The sequence below is a fragment of the Typha latifolia genome, chromosome 15, assembly GCF_019914945.1.
Source record: "Typha latifolia isolate L0001 chromosome 15, TyphaL0001v2, whole genome shotgun sequence".
Classification (NCBI taxonomy): Eukaryota; Viridiplantae; Streptophyta; class Magnoliopsida; order Poales; family Typhaceae; genus Typha; species Typha latifolia.
This window is the reverse complement of record NC_133100.1, coordinates 307155-325043: the sequence shown is the minus strand read 5'-3', so window position 1 is coordinate 325043 and position 17889 is coordinate 307155. Positions and strand designations below refer to the sequence as shown.

General features: G+C 35.0%; 2 protein-coding genes across 2 annotated transcripts; both read right to left on the bottom strand.

Moving 5' to 3' along the window:
* Nucleotides 1–1134: 1134 nt before the first annotated feature.
* LOC140802258 (uncharacterized) lies at nucleotides 1135–7494 on the bottom strand. The gene is made up of 4 exons (XM_073157719.1): nucleotides 6706–7494; nucleotides 6549–6599; nucleotides 6388–6460; nucleotides 1135–1487 (listed from the first exon to the last, which is right to left on the bottom strand). The coding sequence occupies exons 1-4, from the start codon at nucleotides 7248–7250 to the stop codon at nucleotides 1326–1328; spliced, it is 831 nt and encodes a 276-aa protein (XP_073013820.1). The 5' UTR covers nucleotides 7251–7494; the 3' UTR covers nucleotides 1135–1325.
* Nucleotides 7495–15222: 7728 nt separating this feature from the next.
* On the bottom strand, nucleotides 15223–17691 carry LOC140802005 (GDSL esterase/lipase At5g03980-like). The gene is made up of 5 exons (XM_073157410.1): nucleotides 17338–17691; nucleotides 17018–17227; nucleotides 16770–16921; nucleotides 16274–16547; nucleotides 15223–15584 (listed from the first exon to the last, which is right to left on the bottom strand). Exons 1-5 carry the CDS (start codon nucleotides 17612–17614, stop codon nucleotides 15349–15351), a joined length of 1149 nt encoding a protein of 382 aa, XP_073013511.1. The 5' UTR covers nucleotides 17615–17691; the 3' UTR covers nucleotides 15223–15348.
* Between the last annotated feature and the right edge of the window lie 198 nt (nucleotides 17692–17889).

The following is a 17889-nucleotide window of genomic DNA, read 5'->3' as shown; positions in this document are numbered from 1 at the left end:
CTATTGGCGGTATTATGTAGCGGACATTTTTTAGTTTGTTGGAATGTGCTGTCTACTATTTCAACTTATCTTGACATCTTCCTGTTATCAGTTCAACTGTTTTGGGTTGTCTATTGTAAGTTCTTGCTTCTTTCCTGGCCCTACTTGTATATCCAACTGGCTGTATTTGTACTGAAAAAACTTTGTGATATCCTCTTCTATTGCTTCTGGAAGCTATTTTGATGCATTTTGTTAGGATCATGATCTCTCTTGCAGCCTGGTTAGAGCCCAGTGGTGGTACATTGGATATCATGGCATTACTCATCCTCTGAGCAGAGATGAGACATTTTTTATTCTTCTCGGCTGCAAGACCTGTTTATTCTCCATTTTGTAAATAGCCCTAATAAGCACTGATCTTGCTGTTCTGGCATTCTCGTTGCCATGTTTAATGGAACTTAAGTTTCCTCAGTTTGCTTTATTATTCCAGACTATTTCTAGGATTCTGGATTCTAGAGCAAAAGTTTCAGATTCCAAATTATTGGGTTTTCAAATGGCTGCCATTTCTGCTAGTCTTCAATCAACTTAATTTCCTAGTTGCATCTCTATAAATGTGGTTCAGGCATACAAAGTTCCTGTTTTCTGTTCAGACATTATGTACTTTGGTTCTCTATCACTTTCTAAGAAAGTATATGTGGTTATGCTTTACATACTTCTCTGTCTGGATCTTGACTTCGCCCTCACTTTTTTCTCTTCGTTTCTCTCAATGATGCTGACTTCCTACTGCCATATACCAGAGTATGTGCTGTATCGAACTATACATCAAGTTCATCATTTCTTTCCTCTTTTATTTTATCCTGCTATTTTTCTCTATTCAGGCACCATTTCAAGATTAATTCCCACAGTGTGCCAATTTTCTTACTGTAAGTTAGTTTTAAGCTATTTCATTTTTGTTGGAACTCTAGCTGATGAATAATTAAAAATTGCATAATGAGTTGGGTTTCATTGGGTGTTGCTAATTAGTACTAGTATTAAGCTTATCCGGATTTCTATTCAGTTGATTTGAGCAGTTTATGGCCAACATTTCTTTTTACAAGCATCTAGGTTGCTTCACTTTAATGAATGATTAGTTTGATGGCTCATCAAATGCATGACAAATTTGAGGAACAAAATAAACATCTGAAATTGGAATTAGTAAGTTAGAGGAGGTAAACAAATATCAAGCCAAGATGGCTTGGAAATACAGTTCATTTGTTGCTTTTTTGTACTTCCAAGCTCCTTTCTCAATGAATTGGATGAGAAAGAAATTAGCAGAGTGAATAGTTTTACACCGTAGGTGTAGTAGAATTCTACGAGCTTCTATTGTATTGCAATGTCATCACATGATCTGCCGTCGGTGGGTCTGTGATCGACGATGAAGACATGGCCTCCGTCGAACGCCAAATGTTATCGCGAACATGTTGTATTGTCAAGAATGGAAGAAGCCTCTGTCCTCTACATGTAACCTCTACCTGATGAATTGTACAATTGCAAACTTTAGGTTTGATAATTTTGTATCAAATTCTCATTGCAATATACAAGAATATCATGATATGAAGATTCACTGAGCAACATTGTTAGGTTTGGGGTCTTAAAACTTAGTTTTTTTTTTTTTTTTTTTTTTTTTTTTTTTGGGTTTTGTTTTGACAAGGATGTTGTCTCTATGAAAGGGATTCTTTATATGCTGATACTGATGTTTTATCCTCTAATTTCTAGGGTTCACATTTTGTTCTTCTCTTTGTCCACATTCAAATGTGAGCTAATTTAAAGAAGAAGAAGAAGAAACTGAGATGCTCTTCTTCTCTATTGAGGATCAAATTGACTAATTTAATGCATCATTGAATACCCTATAGTTTTATAGATGTGATAATTTTTTTTTTCTACTTGTTAAATTAATCAAATGATTGCTACTTTTAATGAATGGATGCATTGTGGTCACAAACTGACTTCTACTTTACCCTTACCTTTTCTTTACTCTAAAGGCAAATTAAAGAGATTCCCCTTCAATTCCTATACCATTGGAAATAGGCCCTAAAATTAAAAATAAAAACAAAAACTCTATACCCCCAAAAGACCTTATTAAACCCTAAGCTAATAATAATAATAATAATAATAATAATAATGTGTTCATATAGTTTCTATATGTAGTAATAAATTGCATAATGTTAAACTTTCTATGATACCTAAAGCTGCCCAACAATTATCCAAATCTATTTAGGCAAATAAATTTCCACCCATTTTTAGTGATATCTTATTATGAGGTAATTATCATTTATTTTTTCTTCTTCTTTTGGTTTCTTTGCAAGACTTCTTTTTCTACCCTCATGTAGAGAAAAAAAATAAAAGACCCCTCTCATATACCAAAGTTAAAACGTATATGTATAACATTTATTTATGAATTAGAAATAACTTATTACCACTTAATCTAGTATAATTAGTCTCCTCTTCCATCTAATATTTGTTTTTATTAATTACTATTTTTACCATTAAAAAGACATCACCGTCATTCGAATCATTCTATTTTACTATACCGGTTTACAACTAAACACCATAATAACTATACCGGTTTACAACTAAACACCATAATAACGTCATCTTATGCAAGTATTAGAATATGATCACAGCTAAACTAGTATGGAAATTATTCCACGGTGACACACCTTCCACCTAACATTTCTTATTTGATTTGATCCCTTTTTTTTTTAAAAAAAAAGTTTAATTTCCCTTTCCCCACCTAACGTAGAACACTCGACGACACAATCTCATGCACGTCTCCTTTCACGTTGCTGTGACTCTTTACACACACACACACACACACACACATTACAACCACCCACTTCGCCCACTTATCGTAAAAGCCAAAACAAGTCAATATTCTCTCTCAATTCTTTATCCCCACAAATCCTTCAAACAAATACTTTTTGAGGTCTCTCTTCAAGCTTGTTATATATCCAGGTACTCCCATGCATGCAAATATTTCTTTATTTTTATTGTAGAAGATGGAGTATCTCTATCAATCAGGCTACTGCTCTTCTGAGCTCTAGGTTAGACGAGGCGATGCAGTCCTTTGATTTGTCTATTCTTTGCTTCCTCTTTCATTGTTAAGCATGGGTAGAACTATTTTGTTGTTTCCTTATATAGAAGGAATGTGCTTCTAGCTTACTGATTTTAGGTCCCCCCACCCCCCAAACACCAACCTTCTAAGATTCCTATTCTCTTGTGGACCTAAGATTTGATGATGGGCCTTAAAAATTCCCACAAAAAGTGCACCACTTGACCCCCTTGATGTGCCCTCAGACCACAAAACATAGGTTTCAAACAAGGATTGGAGTGTAGGGCCCTAGTTTAATTGCTTTCAAGAGTAGAAGGATGAGGTAAAGGCAGACGAGAGCATGACGACGGTGAACCGGAGCGCCTCGTCGGTCCATGCAAAATTTTGCTAAGGTGATAGAGTATATCTTTCATTAATTTATATATTTGGCCACCACTTATACGGTGCATATATGTATAATCAAAGTCAAGCATGTTTGTATAGAGTTTGCAAGCTTAATTTATCTATTAATCCACGTATAGAATTATCAAACTATGATGATTATGATGATAATCCACTTGAAGAGATGCTGCAATTCTCCAACATGTAGCTTTCATCATCAGTATTTGGAAAGCTTATAATAAAATTCTTGCTAGCTAACTGATTCTAGAATATATTACTAGGTGGTCATTAATTAAGCACCGAGAACTAAATAAGTGGAGATATCATCATCCTATGCTGTACTAAATAGGATGGAATCTTTGGTCATTTAAGCTTTGATCAGTAGGAAATTTTTATCGTAATTTAACGTTAACCATGATCACATACGTGCAGGCAAGGTTTTGACTAGAGTTGTCAAAACTTACATATATATGTATAGAGAGAGTAATTAATCTATATGGTTTCTGCTATTCAACTCCCTCTCCTTCCCATGCAACATGTCACATAGATGCGTATTTAAATTGAGGGCATAGAGTTGACCTTGTAATATATAAGTGATGTAATACTATGACATGAATATTGTAAAGGATGAAGTAATGATGGCATGAATTTATATATATGCTCAGTCTATTTAAATAGAAGTGAATGTTGTAGGTGTGGATATAATTACTCAGAAAGAAGTAGCCATGAAAGAAGACTCACTAAGTCGAGTGGATAAAATAAAACCTTCTATATACTAAACTGCATGTTCATCAAGATGAGCATAGTTATAGGGAAGAAAGCATATATATATATATATATATATATATATGATAAGCTAATGCAAATTAAGAACCAATGTGGTTCTTATTAATTAAATCATATGCATTGGATAACTACCATGTGGGTGGTTCAATAATTCGAGAAAAGCATCAAGAGAGTTCGACAAGTTAATAATAATTGTTATAGTATGACATGTTTGTTTTCCTTTAACAAAAGGGTAGTGAGGATTACATGGTCATTTATATCTAGCATCTTTTTAATCCTATCAAACTAAATTGCTATAATAATTTGAGTTGCACTATAAACTTAGTAATTGAAATAGTGAAAGTATAAATATTTAGAGCCTGCTTCTAAAGTATAGCAGATACCGAAAGGTGTAGAATGACATGCGACAGACGAAATATATGAAGACATAAACCGTCCGAAACTTTATTTTCTTGATCTTTTAAGAACCATTTTGAACGAAATCAAGAATGTCATTATCCTAGATGAGGCTAGAATGAAAGTAACTCCTAAATTAAAATTATGGTACTGAAAAGAATTAGAATTCATATGTAATAAGATATTTGGGTGTACCAAAAAAATTGAGCAAAATTATCCATCAGAGTGTAGAATATTAGGATACTTACAGTTTCTTTTCTAATCTATATAGCCTCCTACTATGGTAACAGTTTATGCACGACAGTTATAAGACCAATATTTCGTGTAGTTAAGAAAATATATATTCACAAAAGGAAGTGTAGCTAATGTTCGATGGGTGTTGTTATTACAAAAGATAGGATACAAGTTACTATATGTGTACTCCAATGGTGAATAGGAATAATGAAACTAAGATAAATATTAATCTTAACAATGATGGTTGAGACAAATTTCTTGGAGTCCTATTAGTTTACCTAGGATTATGTTTAGATGAAGAATTGACATACAAGAATAATGCTTAGTAGTAATTAACGAAAAGGGGCGTATCAACAATAAGCAACTTATTTTGAAAAAGGATATATCATGGACTAACTTATCAAATCTAGGTCAAATTATATAGCAACTTGTTGGAAGATGATCAATGAGAACTTGTTCTAACATTGTATTTAGTTTAACGAGCTTTAATCTTATGTGATACGATAAATAAAAAGTAATAGTATATGCCTAAGTCGCCAACAAATCCAAAGTTTGAAGATAACAAGATGCATGCAAACTATAGCCTCTCAAAATAGTTTCTTTTTATCTAACATATTGACTCAATATTTTCTTAAGAGGAATAGTTTTTATTCTTCAACAAAAGATGGCTTCCTTACATATATGGTACATTTTTGTACCTATATATATAGGTCCACTGAGTTTATAATGGAGCACAATCTAGTAGTCATTATGATGAGATCTCTCTAGCAGTGATGGGGAGAGAGAGAGAGAGAGAGAGAGACTCTCTTTGCAACTCCAACCTTCGAGTGGTTTCATGCTTAGGATGGTGCATAACTTTCAGTGAAGGTAGGTAAGTAATGGCTTTTGGAGTTTATCACACGCACCCAACTTGGAACAAAGAAAGGACAGTGATGTCCCTAATAACATAACTTTTATCAAACCTTTCCTAGTGTCACATAATATTTTATGGCAAAATATATATACACACATACCTAGCAGCCTATAGCATGCCAAAGTTTTATATCAAATGCATGCCTTTACTTCTTCTCTTCAATCCATGGCATGTCAAGCCTAGGATGGAAAAGTTACTTTTCCATCATTCCATGATGGGTCATGAGCCCTAGGGTTTTTCCATCCCTCAACTCACATTATGAGCATACTTATATACATCTATATTTATATATACCTCTATGTACCTTAATATATATATAATATATATTTATATAACCCACATCACCAGTGATAACTAACCATCTACCCAACCCCAAAATGCATGCTTAATGACAATCTCAAGGGGCATACATCACGCTGAGCAATGATGTGCCACTCAGACATTCACATCCCACCTACAACAAGTTAATACAAAAGCTAGACTCCTAAGAGTACACATTCTAGCTCCCAAATTCCTTTCAATCATACAAAAACAAAATAGTTCTACTATAATGAAATAGATATACATTCAAAAGCAAACATAGATTGAAGCATAACATGAAGATATGTACCTCTGTTTCATGCTCAAGTCCAAGCTTATTAACCAAGTACTTGATCAATAACCTAACTTTCATCCTTCCATCCCTATATATGAACGAAAAAAAATTCTTAGATAAAGATAGTTAGTACAATGGAAAATGTATTTAAGAAGAATTATACTAAGGCAATGTACTTGATCCTCAGGTAGCTCTTGGTTATCTGAGGCAAGAATGGCTCTTTTCTTCTGCACACAAAATATTATAACAAATTAATTTAATGAAGAAGGAATAAAAATACTCACATTTAGTAGTAGTTTTGATCATATATTTATTAATTAATTATAAACTCACTGGTTTCGTGCAGCCTGAAGCACGAACCAAATGCCGGCCTGCGGCCGCGGCGGCGGCAGCATCACCCTCATCCCTCCTCCCCCCGCCCCCGCCGACAAAAACTCCGGCGGCGCCGACGAGCTGCCGCTAGCCGTGGCCTGGGTGCTCGGGCTGATAAACCGAAAGCCAGCCCACTGCGCCGGCGGAGGAGGAGGGCCGGCGGCGCCGGGGGGAGAGGCCCTCGGGAAGAGGTCGAGCTCGGTGGGGCCGCCGCCCTCCCCCCTCGACGACGACGTTGATGGGCCGAGGCCCAACTGGAGCCATGCTTTAGAGTTGGCCCCGCCGCTGGTGCTGGTTCCCGCGTCTTCTTCGTCTTGCTCCTTGGCTTCTTCTCGTGCTTGTTCTTGGTTCGGCGTAGGAGGAGGAGAGGGCTCCTGGGCCATGGCCTTGTGGATTAGAAGAGAAGTAGGAGGAGTTGAGGAGAGAAGGAGGTGGTGGCTGTCGTCGAAGAAGGAGGCTCCATAGGAGTCGTAGTGTCGCCGGAGGAGGTTGCGGGCCGGGACCATCGTCTCATACCATGGTCCCTCTCCCCCGTTCGATCCTCTCTCTCTCTCTCTCTCTCTCTATTCTTCGATGATCAAAGAACCTAAGTGGAAGAAGGAGGAGGAGGGTTTCATGGGGGAGGAGATGGTTAATGGTTAATAGTTAATAGGAGGAGGAGGAGGTGAGATTACCGCTTCGTAGACACAGGTGGACTATGAGAGAGAGAGAGAGAGAGAGAGAGAGAGAGAGAGAGAAGAGTTTGAGATCGCTTTTTTCCATTAATTCCTATTGCTTGGAAGCTTATGGAGATCAAATAGGAGAGAGAGAGAGAAGGATGGTTGTTTATATTTCCATTTCCTTTCTTGTTTCTTGGTCCTTATTCTGGGCTTTTGCATATTACCACCTCTATTTTTCTGATATATGGTTTTCATCGGGGTTTACTTATTTTTTTCCTTTTTCGCACCCTTAACATTTTTTATTTATTTAATTTCACTCTCTCCTTACTATTTTTTAATATCCTTACTTCTTTTTATAATTTTATTAGATCTTAGAAAGTTTTTGCATACCATCGTGTCCTTTTCTTCTGCTATATATATTTTTTTTCCGATCGTAAGTACGAGGGTGGTTATATAGGGGTAAGCAATTGGGTGTTTTTTCCGTTATTTTATAGAACCATTATAAAATATGGTGTAATTGCAATAAGTACATATGGTAGGGTCTGAAATAGAAAATTCTATTTTTTTGCTACGTTGACTAAAATACCCTTAACATGATTTCTACTTAATATAAGAAAGAAAGAGAAAGTAACAAGGGCATTTTAGTCAAAATGAACAAAGGAGTTGATTTTTTTTTTTTTTTGCGACATGCAAAAAGCCCCCTCTGACTTTTGACAATCGCTGGGTTGATTCATAAATCGGCATCTTTCGAGGGGTTTAAAAGACAAAAAGGATAGAATAGGGAAAATAAAATTAATATCATCTACGTGGGAGTCATGGGGTCCGGAAAGAATAGTTGTCGTGATGTGATTGCCGCTTGCGAGTGGACCCGGATTACGAGGAGGCCCATGAGAGTTTGGGATATTTACGGACCTGTCCTTTTATTTCATTTATTACAAAATCTTTTTTTTTATTTTACCAAAAAAAAAAAAAACTATTAAATTTGTTACCTTGTGCTTTCGAACAAAAATTTCAGCACCCATTACCTACCACACACACTGTTGCTTCATTGACTGCAATTTCTCTACTCAATAGGGGGGAAAATGAAAAAAAAAAATTGCTACAATGAAGCTTTTGAAACAATTCCTTTTCACTATACATATATATATATATATATATATATATATAATATATGCATGTCTTTCATTATCCGTATGTACTTAAATTTAAATAAGAAATATTTTACGTGATAAAAGCCCTATGAAATCCATGGATTGTATGTATTAAATATTGAGCCAACGTTATAGTGATGTTAGCATGAGACATTAAATGTTTAATGACAATTTGGGGCCTTGATAAGGAGATGTGAAAGTAAGTTGCCATAATACAACTCATACCACCAACGATTGCTACTCCTCTAACTTTAATTCATTGACCGATATATACCATATCTTAGTATTTTTATATTTATGGATGTTATAAGATCATCAGTAAATTTACTTAAATAAGATAAACCGCTGATTAATTTACTGTCTTTCTTATAAATTAAGTCTTCGATTTATTAACATTTTATCGCTTTATTTGATAAAAAAAAATATATTGAACATTTTAGCTAGTGGTTCATCTTATAAGTAAAATACTATCGAGCTAGTAAAATAGATTTATGTTAGTATTAAATTTAAATAAATAAAATTTGGAGGAATAATTTCTTCAAAATCTCCGGAGAATCTCTCTAATGAGCACTTTTTGGTTGAAAAGATAATATCACCATCAACTTCCCCTATCTATCACCATTATATATATATATATATATATATATATATATATATATATATATATATATATATATATATATATACATATATGCTTTCGTTCCAAGCTTAAGTCATTCTTTGGCTATGCATACATCACCACACCCAACTCTTATTACATAATTTGAGAAAGGAATTAATTAATGGCTTCTCATATATATATATATATATTGAAGGAACTTCCTTTAGACAGATAAGAGAATGTGGTATTAGAAATTTTATTGAAATATTATTTCGTTAATTAATATCATTTTGCTCCTCATAATTTATACTTACCACGTTTTTAGAAATAAAATCCAAGATGGGAGACTCAAAATGTCAATTCTGAAAAGATAGCAATATAAACTCAAATGATTAATAGCAGTCATGGTCTTAGATTGGCTATTAGTTGGCTCAATTAACCATGCGATTAGTTTGGTTAATGTGAGATGATCTACTTATTAATGTTACAAAGGTAAGTTTGAGTTTATTTGGAAGTCGTAAATTATTAAACATACTCATCTATGTGCATAGCCATTATAGTAAGTTTTTCTAAAGATTAGAATTACAGAGCCCTTAATATAATATGAGCTTCTTTAATCAACTGAATTATATCCCATTGGCAGTGTAGCAGGATAGAAATGGATCGAAGACATGCATGCATGAGAGAAAATAATATTGGAAGAAATAATAAAGTTCTGTACCATGAGGGAAGCATTCCATGTTAGGGCTTTAAATGGGGATGGGCATGACAACCATGCATGCAAAGTGGAGAGATGTCCCCCCCCCCGGCTCACGTCAGGAACTTCTCTTTCACATGCATATATGGATGCATGCGTGTATCCATGCCTTTATGTATATACTTAGGATGCATGCATGATTAAATGTTATGCATCCAGTCGTCATCGTACCATCATGACCCTCCTGATCATCCGAACATACCCATAACCCATAGGAAGGAAGGAATTAAAGACCAAGAGATAGAGAGTGAGAGAGAGAGAGAGAGAGAGAGAGAAGAGAGAGAGAGAGAGAGAGAGAGAGAGAGAAGAGAGTTGTATGTATGCATGCATGTGGACTACTACTGAATGAGATGTCAGCATTGCAAGTATAAATGCATGCATGAGTTGGTGTGTGCGTGTTAGGAAGGAAGTCGTGTCAGGTTTATTAATTTTATCATCAATATTACAAGGACTTTAACTTTTATTATTAACAGAGAGAGAGAGAGAGAGAGTGTGTGTGTGTGTAACTCATTAATAAAGTTAATATTTTGGTCATTTTGTTGTGAAGGTAATGCAGGGAAGGTAGCCTTTTATGAAGACAGAAGTTGAAATTTTTGAGAAGATATCTTGAAACTTTATTGATAATAAACTCAACTTCTTGGACCAAAAGTTTGTTAGATTATTTATAGACTAACAGAAGACTTATGCTAATAGAAGGTTTGCCACCATCATAAGAAATCAGAGCTTAATTAGGATTTACATCTTTAATTTATAAGTGACATGCATATATATTCATAGTCATGTATTTGTGTATACGTACATATACGTACAGAGGCATGTGTTCATATACATTTATATATTCATGAGATGTCTTGAAACTTTTAAAAACCACAACCAATACTATTGATCGATTATGATTTAGGGCATTAAACTCCCTGCATACTCCCCCCTTGAAGTATGATACCAAGTACATGCAGTAATGATCTCTCCTCTCTTGAATGTTATCCCTATGCCCACTCTCATTTATTAGGTGAGGGGAATAAACTGGTTGACTTCTATATATTTTATCAGATATGTAATCAATTTTGATTGGAATATTCAAGAGAGGGGTAAATGCTAATGCACGCTTTCTAGTATAATAATGTATGAAAAAGTACAAGATATAATCATTAAAATTCAGAGACAAGTAACATGTGTCAACCCAAGATATGGGCTAAGTAAATGCCATTAGGCATATAGCTTCTAAATTGGTGGACTGCAGAATGGTGTTATGCTAAAGGTTGAGAAGACTTGTTAGAGAAAGAGAGAGAGAAAGAGAGTTCATTTGTTTCAGTTCTTCTGTAACTTCCATAAACAGTACACTGAAATGAATGCCTCCCCCTTCCCCTTTGATCCCTATCACCTATGTTGTGAGATAGAGTGAGACATGATGACTTGAACTGCTTACCCACTTCATGGGAGATTCTAATATGCCTGCCCATACTCTTATCTCTTTCACACAGAGAGAGAGAGAGAGCCCAAATTTCCTTTTCCCTTTTCCTCTCTTTCTCTATCTCATTTCAATGTCCTTAAAATTTTGGACCACACATTGTGATCACCAAGCATGTGGTGTCTTACTCAGTACTCACAAACCCTAAACTACATTTTATTTTATTATATATATATATATATAATTTTGGTCCACTTTCTTTTTCTTTTCTTTTTTTCCTTTTTGTTTGTACTACTCACACAATTTAGTGATTGACTCTCTTTTGAGAGAGAGAGGGAGAGAGAAAGACAGCAATTGGTGCTTGTCTGCTCATATTACTGACCATTGATGGGACATGACATGTTTGTTCTTGTTCCCAGATTGTCATTAATTAACTTCTCTCTCACTTCATACACAGTCGTATCAAAACCACCAGAGAAGGCCTAAAACACCTTGGGAATTGAAAAGGATTCAACTTTATATATGTATATATTTAATTATATTATATATGTATTCTCTTTCTCTCTTTGATGTTGTTTGGAGCTACAGAAGAGAAGAGATGATAGATATATAGGAAGCATCATTGCTCATGAGCACCAAAAGATATGCATCCAGAGAGATACTTTCCTGCAAGCAAGCTAACTATTGCATACAAGCAATCTGTTACTAATTGCAATAACCCTACAGCAAATGTTACAGCCATCTTGAGTACTCCCTCCCTGCCTACGTTTAACACGTGCATGCTTGCATGCAAGCATACGTACAGACGACCCCAGATGTTTAAACCTCTCATCTTCTTCATCTTAATCTTTGGTTTAATCTACTAGATATCATACGAACTACCATCTACTCAAAAAGAAGCTGACACACTAAACACACAAACACACACACTTATAGATCTGAGAGAGATAGAGAGAGAATCTTAAATGAGGATATGTTTGAATGATGAATGGACCCACTATGATAAGGTTGAACACCAACATCTGGTGTGGTATTTGGTCTAAATTCCTAACAAAAGTATAGCATCAACTTTTGATCTACTAAGTACTTTTGCAAAAGTCTCATTCCTTTCTTTCTCCATACAAGTTTTTGTCAGCATGCATGTGGTTTCCCACCTTGACAATATATACTTTGTTCAGCTCCTTTGTTTGCCACCACTCCACCCAAAAAAAAAAATTGTAGTGACTAATACTACTCATGATAAAAAGAAGGAAGACATGATAAGATGTGTGATAGTAATCTCCCTTATGAAGTCTATGATTTATCATAGAAGATCTTGTGGACCAAAAGCTGTACCAAAATATCTAGTGGGTTATTTTTGTGCATATATTTGCACTCAAATTAACCAGCATGCTTAGAGTATATGCAAGTGTATAGTTCTTATAGTGATCAAGGTAGTAGTAGTAGTAGTACAACTAATATATTCTATTTTATTTCCTTTCATTCTTTCCTTCTTTCTTTCTTTCTTTTTTCCTTCTCATTTCTGACACCACCCTCACATGAGAATGATGTCTTTATTCAGGTCTGGTCTACCTCTAATTTGACTATTTCTCACAAGACATAGTACACCAACTTTGGTTGGATCAACTCTAAAGTCATATATATATATATATATTTATAAATGTTGCTGACCAAACGAGACCTCCTCACAGAATTATTTACCTAAATAATTCATCTCCCAAGTTTATTATTATTATTCAAAGAGGTCTACTTTTAACAGGTGGCACTGTAGATCTCACCATCGCTTTAATAATAACATTTAATTTGTATTAATCTTATCTAAATTTAAATTTAATCATTTTGTAATACGATAAATCTATCTAGTTTTTTTTCATAATTTATTCAATTAATGAATAAACACAAACTCTACGTGTAGGAATGATGGTTATATATGAATCACATAGATCATATTATATATATAAATAGAGAGAGAGAGAGAGAGAGAGAGAGAGAGAGAGAGAGAGAGAGAGAGGCATAAGGGGGTTAACATAGCATTAGGGTGGAAAAGTATCTTATTAAAAATATAGTTAGCACGAACCTCAAAGCGAACCGCCATTAGATAACTTTACATACATTATAGCCAAATTAGTGGAAGAGTTAATGATGGATGGCCGTGACAAAATTGTACAATTCTGGTAACACCCATAATTTCCATAGAATTTTAAAGTGGGCCCTCCCTCGAGTGGGCCCGCTTGGAGGCCCACCAATGCACGCGTTGCCCAGAGGGGCGTGGAATCCGGTGGGCCCGGCGCCTGCCGGGAATATACTCGTGGGTCGTACCAAAAGCGGAGCCCACGAGAGGGTCGCGGCATTTGTGGTGGCACTGGCCTCGGTCACCTTTCCGGGTCCCCTCCCTGGGTGCCCATGGTTTTAGAACTCTGAAAGACTAGAGATTAGTATTTCTTTTATGGTTAATGGTTACCCTTAATTAAATAATTAATGGTACTACTTACAGGAATACACCTTTTGAGTGATATTATTTAAGACTTAAACTAACTCTAGTTGGCACATTTAAGAATTAATTAATATTAAAATTATGGAATATATTATTAGCCTGCTGCCTAATAGTTCAATTCTTAACTCTTAATATTGTGGTATTATGAGTCATCATTATCTTACAGTTTAAGTTTAAGTGGCAATAAGCATTGGATTATTCGTCCGCACATAGAAAGTTCTATGCTACTAAATAAAATGCAAATGCAGGCGTTAACTAACACCGGTATTACTTTAAGTGGCTTTTGGTTAAATAACGTTGTTGACCAATAGTGACATTTTTTACCTGTCGGTGTAGTCTGAATTTTTAATAGTGCAACAATATTGATGAGAAAAAAAAGAGAGGAGAAAGCATGTGTAAGAAGAGAACATGAAAACACTATGCAATTCCTAGACCTTTTTTTTTTTCTAAAAGATGGCTCTTTCTTTTTTTTCTCTTTCTCTCTCTCATTCTCTATAAAGTGATATATATAGAGGAGTGCACCCCCATAAAAGGGGTATATAAAAGGCCTTTTTGGCTTGGCCATGATGGAGAGTGATGATGGTGGAGTTAGAAGCATGGAAAGAGAGGAAGGAAAAGGGAATGGAATATTTGGGAGGCAGTGGCATGCAAAATTAAGGGACCTCATCCTCATGCATGTCCCAATTCGTTTTATCTATTATCCATATGCTTCTCTGGGACTGTATATAGTTTTTTAAGTACATAGTAATATGACACACATATGTACAATAATAATATTTGCTGACATATAGTTAAAACTATTTGAAACATGAGTTTGTATTCTTTTCATGGGAATGTTGGTGTTTGCTATGGTGAAAACGAGGAGTGTGGATATGAGTGTTTCCTTCTTTTTTAAAAAAAAATTTTACTTGAAGTTTGAACTTTTGGGAAGGAACATCAGGCAAAGTGCCTCCAAAATTTAGAAAGAGGGCTTCATTTTGTTTTTGAGTTTGAACTTTGGAATGATCACATTTTTGCTCTTTCTATTACTTTCTTACATCATTGGTTTGCCCACAAAAAGAAAGAAGAAAAAAAAATAATATATCTCCCTTTTTCCCATCCAGACCACTATCCATTCCATGATGGAGTGTTTGGTTCCTTCAGAAGAGGGTTTCTTCCTCACAATACCCACAAAACTGTAGTTTTTTTGGTTCACATCTCCATTACTTGGTTGATTATCTCTTTCTCTCTCTCTCTCTCTCTCTCTCTCTCTCTCTCTCTCTCTCTCTCTCTCTCTCTCTCTCTCTCTCTCTCTCTCCCTCCCTTGTTAGTTTTCTCATATGAATTTGGATTCAAAAGTCATTTATCTTAACAAAAAGAAAAAGACATAAAATAGACATCCCAATGCATGAGGCTTCTGCTAATGTAGTATTTGAAGGATTTTTTTTTATTTTTTAAAAGTTTTAAAACTTAGTATAAGTATTTGAGTAGAAACAAAACAAAAATGATCTAAGATAAGGTAGTATATTGCAACAATCACATAATACTTGGCATTTTAACACTCCCACATCTCCTGGACTCTGTTATTAGGGTAAGCAAATCCCTCCATGATCAATGATTCAGCCATGATCTTGTATGCCTTTTGAGTGAGATGAATGCCATCCCAGCTTATGTATTGGGTTGGATCAGAGCATATGTTGGTGCCTGGTGATCCACAATTCAAGCTGATGTCAAAATTATACTCACCACCAGCTCCACAGCAAGCTTTGAGTAGAGAATCCTGTTTGAAACCTGGCCAATGGAATTGTTTTAATTTTGAAACCCAATTCTATGGTAGCAATTAATCTTGGAAGAAGAGAATTATACTCATTCTTTTTAGGGAATTTGCATTTAACTTCATACCTTTTCACATGTTTTTTTTTTAAATTTTTTCTAACATTTTCACATGTTATTTGCGATTTATAAATACCTAAATTTGCAAATAAATACCTAAATTTGGAGCCAATTTGAAAATATATCAACATAGATAGTTAATATACCAAAAAAAAAACCTAAGTTTAAGCAAAAAAAATATAGTATTCGAATATCTATTAATAGTAAGTGGAAGAAAAAATAGAAAAATAACATACTGATGGCACACATTTGCCAATCGGATAACTTATATGCTTATGAGATTCTATTCATGTGTAATTATAACCTGCAAATGTAGGTTTTTCCAATTTAATTATATTTAATTTTAAAATTTATAATAATAGACTCTAGCGTGCATTGCATAAATAAATTATGTACACTCCAATATAATTAAATATGTATTGGCTATGGAAGATATATACATTCAGGTTTATATACTAAATTAAAAAAACTACATGTAATTAAATTATAAAAACGCCCTAATCTGGACGGAAACTGAGCTCATATATGATATATCGAGAGGAAAATACTCAAAAATAGATGGAAATATATTCATGGTAGGATCTTACCTAGATCTGAGGCCTCATCAAGGAGATGCAAAAAGGCTTGGTAATAGTCAGCATACATGATGGTAACATCAGGGTAGGCATCCCTGAGATCATCTAGTGCTGCTTGAAGTTGTGTGTTGTGGTATACAGAGAAGGAGTTGTAAGTCTTGAGGCAATTCCTCTCATCAAAAGCTTCAGGTTCTGAGGAGGAGAATTCTGTGAGATAGCTTGGTGAGCATCCAACTGGGAGATTTCCTGGAACAACTAGTTGAACCCCTCCTAACCTAATCACTTCCTGAAATATAGATTAAAAAAATGTAATTAATTACCACAAAAATGAAAAAGAAATTGACTACTTTGCTTGGTATCATCTCTTGTTTACAGACCCATGTCTATATTTGTTGGAATAAGACCTCATGTATTTCTGTGGGCGATAACGGTTGCAATTTTGTTTCGATTACAAAGATGTTAAAGTGCTTAAGTTGAGAGTATACGAAAGAAAATATATAGGAGGTACCTTAGAAGCATCTATTATGGATTGCACAACCTGTGGCACATAGCTCTTGACTTCGTCCATGGATCTTCCTTGCAAGAAAGCATAGTTGTAATCGTTTCCTCCGATTTCTCCCACCAAGAACAATGTTTGTCCGAGATTTTTAGCACAATTATCTATAAGTTTTTAGAGTTCATTTGAAGTTGAGGAGTAAAGTACTCAATTCAAATCTTCTTGGGGAAAAAGAAAAGAAAAGAAAAGAAAAGAAATACCTGGTTGTGAGGAGCAAGTGGAGTTGAGATGTTCTTTAAACCATCCAAGTTGAACATTTAGAGGACTCGTTAATGGCATATAAATCCCCTTCTCAAGGAAGAAGGATTTATCAAGTGCTGTGGCTCCTGCTACTGCAAAATTCACGCCATTATTGAAGTCGGCACTGTCATCCAAGTAAGGGTTGATGAATGATATATTCAGTGCCGAAGCTGAGATGAGAGATTAAGAAAAAAAAATCATTAGACATGTAAACATAAGCATGCATCTGAATAATGATAGAATACTCGGATAATAATGAGAAGAAAGAAATTAAGCATACCAAAGAAGTCTATCATCAGAAGACCATCAGAGCAGCGGCCTGTGGATTTCTTGTAGGTCTCTCCATAGGGAAAATTTCCGATACCGGAGAAGAACCCTATCGGACCTTCCCGGAGAAGATTGCCGGTGTCAGCGATGGAGTCACCGAAACTATATATAGCATTTATGAAGCAAGTTTTTGATTCAGCCAAGTTGAACGTAGCCAAGAGGAGCAATGATATTGAGAGAGGAATGATGTATAAAATGCTTAAAGAGGCCATTATTGTGATTATGATCATCGTAACAGAGAGTGTGAAGGTTATATAATTAGGAGGAGAGGGGGTTGCAAATTTGGTGGGAAAAGTTGCCACTGCTTAAATCATCTTTGAGAACCAACTAAGAAGAGACAAATTGTAACACTAAAAGTCCAACTATAACTGAAAATTCTCACTTAGAAGGTAGGTGGCTAGCTTTATGGTTTCAATTTAGAGTTGGCATACCAATCTTAGACTTACAATGTCATAATCACAGAAATAATGTTTGCACATAAGCCCCTCTGGAAATGTTAATTTCC

Coding starts and splice junctions, on each gene's coding strand:
- LOC140802258 (XM_073157719.1), bottom strand. CDS start 7,250: ATGGTCCCGGCCCGCAACCTCCTCCGGCGACACTACGACTCCTATGGA. Junction 6,461..6,548: donor AAGAGCTACCTGAGGATCAA/GTACATTGCCTT, acceptor GTTCATATATAG/GGATGGAAGGATGAAAGTTA. Junction 1,488..6,387: donor GACTTGAGCATGAAACAGAG/GTACATATCTTC, acceptor ACAATTCATCAG/GTAGAGGTTACATGTAGAGG.
- LOC140802005 (XM_073157410.1), bottom strand. CDS start 17,614: ATGATCATAATCACAATAATGGCCTCTTTAAGCATTTTATACATCATT. Junction 16,922..17,017: donor CACTTGCTCCTCACAACCAG/GTATTTCTTTTC, acceptor AAAAACTTATAG/ATAATTGTGCTAAAAATCTC. Junction 15,585..16,273: donor TGATGAGGCCTCAGATCTAG/GTAAGATCCTAC, acceptor TCCATTGGCCAG/GTTTCAAACAGGATTCTCTA.